Source organism: Aphanomyces astaci, assembly GCF_000520075.1.
Source record: "Aphanomyces astaci strain APO3 unplaced genomic scaffold supercont1.49, whole genome shotgun sequence".
Lineage (NCBI taxonomy): Eukaryota > Oomycota > Saprolegniomycetes > Saprolegniales > Verrucalvaceae > Aphanomyces > Aphanomyces astaci.
The window spans coordinates 450,333-457,026 of NW_009798312.1; the positions used below are offsets into that span (position 1 = coordinate 450,333).

Sequence of the window (6,694 nt, forward strand, 5' to 3'; positions counted from 1 at the left end):
GGTGGTATTGCTCGTGCGAACGTCTATGTTGTCCGTACTTGATGGCCGTACACACGGGTTCAAGGCGGGGGCGGAGGCATGATCAACATTGGATGTGGTGCAAGGCAAATTCAATTCAGTTGGAGGGGTCGGGTGTCTTTTGGTTGGGGGGGACAAAGGCTGGTCAATAATCGGCGCCGAAGATGGGCCAAAAGCAGGAGTGAAGGGGAGTTCGAAGCTGTTCTCCGTTGCATAGGTTGGAGTGGACTCGGTTACGGTGGTGGCTACGACAGTCGTGGTGATGGAAGGTTCGCTGGTTGTGGTGTTTGATGTTGTGGTGGCAGTGATAGTTGTGCACACAATTTTGGCTTCATCAGGTGCAGTGCTAACGCCGAAGTTCACAAAGTCGCGGAGGCCTTGGCGGCGTACAAGTTCTCGAACGAAGCTCTTCTTGGCTTGAGCCGACTTTTGAGCAAAGCCAGGGACTTCGTGGCACTTCTCGTCAATGCTTGATATATCTAAGCTGCGTGGAGGCTGCGCCTTGATCCATTGAACGACGTGAGCCAGGTTTCCTTTCGGTGTACGGGGGCCGCGGAAAAAGGATGTCCGCTTCTTACGTCGGTTGGGCTTCCGCACCACCACTCGCACTTGTTGTCCAAAACCGCTCGCCACATGCTGCTCTAGCGTTCGTTTTTCATGCATCCACTTGTACACAGCGCTGGCACTACGGCCCGTTCGCTCCATGACGTCATCGACAGACATGATCTTCGCGCCCAATGCCTCAACACACTCCCACTTGACTGTGATGGTCGTCAGTTTCTTTGGCGTACTTGTTGCTGATGTCGGCATTTTGCAAAGTGAGAGCATTGAGTGGTCAGCCACGCAACACCAATGTATACTTGATATTGTATGAGTCGATGTTTTCGTCTTTGCTCATCATTTCATCGAAGACAAGCGGGTTAGGTTATCATGCAACTTGGTGTCAATGGACGACCATATTTCTTCGATTCCTCAAGTGACGTTCGCAGTGTAGTTTTAATTGTTTTGGGATTCACATTTCTATGAAACGTAGTGAGCTTGGTGACACAATGTATTTTAAATACCAGTAGTTCTTTATATTGTTTAGGTCGTACGCATTGACAAGTCATAGTTTGGAAAAACCATCGGTACATTTTTTTAAAAGTAAAATACACAGAAATTGACTGATGGTGCGGAAACCTACTGAGGTAACAAGCTTTCCCGTGAATCCGCGCCTGACGCACTAATGTAGCCCGAGACATTCATCAAACTAGCTTTGCTGTGCCCTGAAGACGACGTTGGTGTGTCGTGGTCAAATGAGTATCCTATGTCAAGTATTGCTTCAGTTGTGGAGCGTTCGATTGCCTGGTCGGCCGGGTTGGTACCGGGCATGATGCTGAAAGGGGTGAAGGTAAAAGGCGATACAGCTTTCGAGACATTGGATGGCACCTCTACGCCCTTCCTCACAGGCCCTGGAGTGTATCCACGCATACTCGTGTTAAAGTTCACGGCTGGAGGTACGAGTTTGGATGATGCAGTACAATATCGATCCCCCCGACGTAGCATGCACGGTCGACAACATCAAACAATCTGCGCGAATTCGAGCGAGGACCTTGGCGCAAAGAAACAAGATATGCAAGCAACTTGGACCTGTGTCACACGCCGAAGTCCTTGTCGAAGCGCAAAAGACGGTGGCGCGTCAGTATTGGATCATACGGTCGAGGATGGCCAAAGCGGAAAAAGCACTGTTACCTTCTCAGTTTACTCAGCTGCCTGTGGCGACGTCTGCGGCCACTGCGTCGAACGAAGAAATGTGTGCAGCACAAGTACTGAATGCATTGCCCCTTCATTCGCCACCACCGGGGAAGAAGAAGCGCCTGCGAAGTAACGAAACCTCTCAAGACACCAGCTCATCAGTGCGACTGAGGGCGGTGACGCATCACCAACAACACCACACACGCAGCGATGACAAAACCACATCGTACATATGACCTTATAACAATCACACGGAATCAAATCTAATACAAAAATCCGATGCCATCGGAGTAATACACGTGCTCACGCTTCGATATTGTTGCACATTGAGCAAGGGTTCAGCTGGGAGCAGGGGAGTGGCGCTTCTGGTATTTGCATGTCACGAATGAGTTGATTGATAGAACGCCAAGTTTCACGCTTTAGACCTACCGCTCGAGTTTCGCTTGTTACTGTTGCGACTCTGCGGTCGTTGGTGGCAGTCATGAAGTGCTTGGTGAAGAGAATAAAATTCTCCATTCCCATGAATCCAGCTTGTTTCACGACCGCCTTGAACGTTGAGTTGAAGACTTCGCAAGTGACTGTGCTGATGTCCTTGAGAAAGGGAAAGTTGTCAACCTTGTAGCCACTTGAGCAGTTCACGTGGTTGCAATAATGCAACCTGTCAACAAGGAACCACACGTTGCGGAAAAAGTAGGGCTCGCGTCGCAGGCAGTACGTGTGCAAGTTGCAGGCGTTGTCCATGATAACAACGCGTGGACTATCCGTCACCTGCCACCGCTGGCACAGAATCGAGAACGGGTGCACTGGGGACTCGTGGTCAAGCATAACAGTGAAGCCAAGGCAAACACCGTGTGGACAGCAGAAGTGAAAAATCCCTGGCATCTTGTACCGGGCACTTGGAGCCGTCTTAGAGCAAATCACGTCGTCGTTCTTGTGTTGATCCCCGTATGCCCCGAGCTGTCTTCGACAGCGCGCTTCCGGAAACCATTCGTGGAGGTCATCATCTGCCAAGTGATCATGCAGGTCGTCTGTTCGCGCGCACTGTTCATGCTCTGGCAGTGCATCCAAGTACGAGCAGAACACAGTAGCCAGACGTTCCAAGATGGGAGCAAGTGGCAGCCACAGAGGGTGACATACATCAACATCCATGCAGGTGGCTCGAAGTGCAGCCGCCAGACTTGGCATGTTCCTTTGGAGTTCGCCAAGTGTTACAGCTTTATTCACTCCCAACGCCACGACTCTTGTGTTGGGGGTAGCAAGCGCTAATATAACACGTTTCATGATGTGGGGGGCACGAACCAACGCATTTTGCACGGGTGATTGACGAGCCAGATCACCGAGAAACTCACGCCATGGTGGGGGACAAAGACCCGAAACACAACTGTCGCTGGCCAATGTTGCATCGAACATGGGCACAATGCACCTGGCGTGGAAATGGAGCATCAATCGAAGCCGAGCTTGGGTTGCAGGACACATGGTGTTGGGAGGGTGATCCCCTTGGTGCGCTCGCGATCCGCAGTAGTGAAGCAACTGTTTTCGCGTGTCTGCATGTCGGATGAATTGTCTGTTGTCGAGCGCAACACCGTGTCGTGGAACACTCTGCCGTGGGTAGTCCCTCCTACATCGATGACATGACACAACAGTATTATTGTGCCAGATTACCGAGCTGTGGAGAACTCGCGACGGCAGGCCATTTTTGCGTTACCATCGCCTATAATGATGGGAGCACTGTCCAACGATCCACAGTGGGGACAAGTGAAGCTTTTCACAAGATCCACATTCACACTAACATGCGATGTTATTGGTGTGTCAAAGGTGAAGGTAATAAAAACGTACGCTCGCAGGATCACCCAGCATGAACGTATGAAATGCGCGCGACTGCAAAGCGCCTGGTTCTGTGACGCGTACATTCCTTCAATGATTCTGTACGTAGCTGACATAGGCGCGGCGCCAACAATGGAGCTGAGACGCACCAGATTGACAAGGTCCAGGTCGAAAAACGACGTGTGGCTGGTCCTGAGGAACCCATGGAAAAACCCGTCGAATGACAAAGTCATGCTACACAAGGGATTCGTGCAACCAAACTTAGGCACGTCAAAGACAAATGTTCCAAGAACCCCGTACACAGTCCCGCGACAGTCAAAGCGGCGGTCATTCTCGTCGTATGCATGCCCGCATGAACACAAGTTGAACGCCAGCTGGACAGGCTCGAATGAGTGAGGATCCAGTTGAGAAAGAGTTTGAAAGCCACGCCGCGTTCTGACTTCATCCTGTAGACTGGACTGCACGGGAAAAGTGACACTGGGCGGGGTCCACGTCGCACCACGGGAGGAATCGAAGTCATCCCGAAACCACTCGGGGTCGATCCTAGTGTCAAGTTGTGCTTCCTGTTGAAATCTCCCCCACACCAACCGATGGGTACACGACGTGGTACGAGGGCATGAGGTGCATTTCCACAAGTTCTCCCCTTCCAGTTCCATCAAGACCCGATCAAGGGGGTGCTCGCTGGCCTGCACGGACGCAAAAATTTGAGTCCTGTTGTGTGACGTCACCCCGAATTGACACCCTGGGGGAATATCTGCAATCGTTCCTGGATCCACGCCGCGTGGAGGGGTTGGTAGATTAACGGCCAAAATTCGTAATACGTTCACGTGGACGCAGTCGCCGTCGTCGCATTGAGCTTGGTATTCGGCAAATGTTCGGCTGGAGGGCACAACTGTGCCTGCAACGACTTCTTTCGTGAGTAAATTCCGGGTCGTTCTGCACTGTGAACAGTACAACATTGGAACCACTCTGTCTGCAAACTGAACTGTGATGGCGAATACGTGGGCACTGGTTGCATCAAACCTCAATTGGTTCATTCCCTCGTTGGCGGCCGGCAGCACGAATAACTTCCCAGGGAACACCGTGATAAGGAGATCGTGCGCAAGGATGAGGTTGGCATATCGGTTGGGGAACGCAAGCGCGACTTGAGACAAGGGTGCTTCCAAGGCTGTGTCCCCAATGGCGGCAGAAACCACATGCGCAGTATCACAATACTCGAACCCACCACCGCCGTAGTCATCGTGGTGTTCAACTGCGGCGCTTCCATGGTTCAGGCTTGCCGTAGCACGATTGCTATGGCCAATAAGGTGGGCGTTCAAAGCTAAGGCGTCAAGGGTGTCGACAACGAGGGTGGCTCGAGCGCCTTCGGCAAAACGTTTCCGCTTCAGAGAAGAATGAGCAGGACAAGGGCAAAAGCATTGGGGGCAAACTAGGTTCACGCAGCGGTTCACCTTAGGGTTTGTTTGGCACAAACGGCACTTCACTGTTGATGGTCTGCCCATGAGATGTCAGGCTCTACGCAGGAAGTGTAAACTCTTAGTTTCGCCGTTATTGTCGTCCATCGGCACTAGTTCGCTCAACTTTACAACTATCTACAAAGTCATTCTTCCTACACTACAAACAACTCTGTGTACATAGGAAGTCGTACCCTTATGAATGGCCGATGTCGACAATTGAATAGGAAGATTTAATTAAATACACTTGACAATAGGTACGTAGCACATGTAATAATATTCGTTGTGAAATAATCCACAAACACGAAATCATCTTGTAAACCAATACTGTTAATTTCCTCTTGTTGCCATGGTCTTGCCCATAGCCGGCTGGGACCTCAAGGTTGCAGACATGATTACAATCTTACGGTGGGCGAACGTGTCTGCGAATCGTGGCGTGTCGAAGACGGACTTACAACAACGTATGACGACCCAACTCTTCGACGGTGGCCCTCCAGACATGACAAGGCTCAATGTTGCCGACTTTCCTTCCATCGTCCCCGAGTCATGGGCGATATGGCTCCAGCAACACCTTGCATGGCAAGCGTCTACGCTGCCCACGTCTACGTTACCCCCGTGGAATGCACCCCAGCCTGTGCCGCTTGGTCCTCCGATTGCTGCCTCCGAAAACGCCATGCCGACATTCTGGGTATTCGAACGAAAAGCAGTTCGTACGAAACCTCACACTGCACTTGGAACAGTCCAAAAGATTTGCTCTGCGTCAGACATTTCGGGACCTTTTCTGGATGACTATCCATTGACGAAAGCAGCAGCCTGGGAATTCGCTTCGCAGCCGTGTGCAAAAGTGATGCTTTGGGCCATGTGGGACAACTTAAAGCACAGTGTTCCAGGTACACTGTACTACTAATTGTTGAATATTTGAATAAACATGTTGTAGATACGATGATGCTGCTTGAATGGTACCGCCCGGGCGACAAGGCGTACAATTTAGCTCGCACACTTGCTGATGAGTGTAAGGAAAAAGGAATACACCCTTCGCTGGTCAACTTGCACGCACGTACGTAGAGAACGCTAATATGACGTCAGAACTAAAGGCCTATTAGAGAGTGTGCCATTTCCCGTACTACTCCAACGAGTTGTACGCTGCGTTGACCACACGGAGTTTCTTGTCACGAAGAGAGCGTCTCATGCCCGCACTATCACTCGAAAGAAGACAAAGATGTTTAAAGCGATCCACGAGTTTGTGAATGTTGCGCAGGGCACCGTGGCTGTATGTTGTAATGTGAATGATACTTGTACTCAAAAACTGTTGTAGGTCATTCATATCAATGGCCAAAGACCTGACAATTCATTCGTACGCATTCAAAGGCCGAACGAGCAATACTTCGCCTCTGGAGCCTTGTTCGATGTGACTGCTTACCTGGTTAAGGATAACTTCGACCGCCCGCGCGATGGCAAGGAAGTACTTACTTCTTTACAACATTTACCAGTCAATCAACTGCAGCAGGTATGAATCATAGCTCGAATACACTTATCATGATTTTTTACATCAATAGCAAACGAGGCTGCTCGTGGCTGAAGCATCGTCGGGTAGGCCTGACTGGATTAATCGACCTGCTTGGGTCCCAGTGTCATTCACTTGGCGCGATCCTGCAACCATGACT

At 50.7% G+C, this 6,694-nt stretch overlaps 5 protein-coding genes across 5 annotated transcripts; 2 read left to right on the forward strand and 3 right to left on the reverse strand.

The window, feature by feature from the left end:
- Window positions 1–352: 352 nt before the first annotated feature.
- On the reverse strand, window positions 353–741 carry H257_13603 (hypothetical protein; the record flags this gene model as incomplete). The annotated part of the gene is made up of 2 exons (XM_009841173.1): window positions 353–364; window positions 409–741. The coding sequence occupies 2 exons, from the start codon at window positions 739–741 to the stop codon at window positions 353–355; spliced, it is 345 nt and encodes a 114-aa protein (XP_009839475.1).
- Window positions 742–1,171: 430 nt separating this feature from the next.
- Window positions 1,172–2,054, forward strand: H257_13604 (hypothetical protein). The gene is made up of 3 exons (XM_009841174.1): window positions 1,172–1,205; window positions 1,250–1,514; window positions 1,561–2,054. The coding sequence occupies exons 1-3, from the start codon at window positions 1,185–1,187 to the stop codon at window positions 1,986–1,988; spliced, it is 714 nt and encodes a 237-aa protein (XP_009839476.1). The 5' UTR covers window positions 1,172–1,184; the 3' UTR covers window positions 1,989–2,054.
- A 36-nt stretch (window positions 2,055–2,090) lies between these two features.
- Window positions 2,091–2,937, reverse strand: H257_13605 (hypothetical protein; the record flags this gene model as incomplete). Its single annotated transcript, XM_009841175.1, has 2 exons — window positions 2,091–2,117; window positions 2,182–2,937. 2 exons carry the CDS (start codon window positions 2,935–2,937, stop codon window positions 2,091–2,093), a joined length of 783 nt encoding a protein of 260 aa, XP_009839477.1.
- A 257-nt stretch (window positions 2,938–3,194) lies between these two features.
- H257_13606 (hypothetical protein) lies at window positions 3,195–4,843 on the reverse strand (the record flags this gene model as incomplete). Its single annotated transcript, XM_009841176.1, has 8 exons — window positions 3,195–3,370; window positions 3,458–3,537; window positions 3,589–3,810; window positions 3,877–4,119; window positions 4,165–4,262; window positions 4,398–4,517; window positions 4,578–4,744; window positions 4,798–4,843. 8 exons carry the CDS (start codon window positions 4,841–4,843, stop codon window positions 3,195–3,197), a joined length of 1,152 nt encoding a protein of 383 aa, XP_009839478.1.
- A 536-nt stretch (window positions 4,844–5,379) lies between these two features.
- H257_13607 (hypothetical protein) lies at window positions 5,380–6,095 on the forward strand (the record flags this gene model as incomplete). The annotated part of the gene is made up of 2 exons (XM_009841177.1): window positions 5,380–5,920; window positions 5,968–6,095. The coding sequence occupies 2 exons, from the start codon at window positions 5,380–5,382 to the stop codon at window positions 6,093–6,095; spliced, it is 669 nt and encodes a 222-aa protein (XP_009839479.1).
- Window positions 6,096–6,694: the final 599 nt, after the last annotated feature.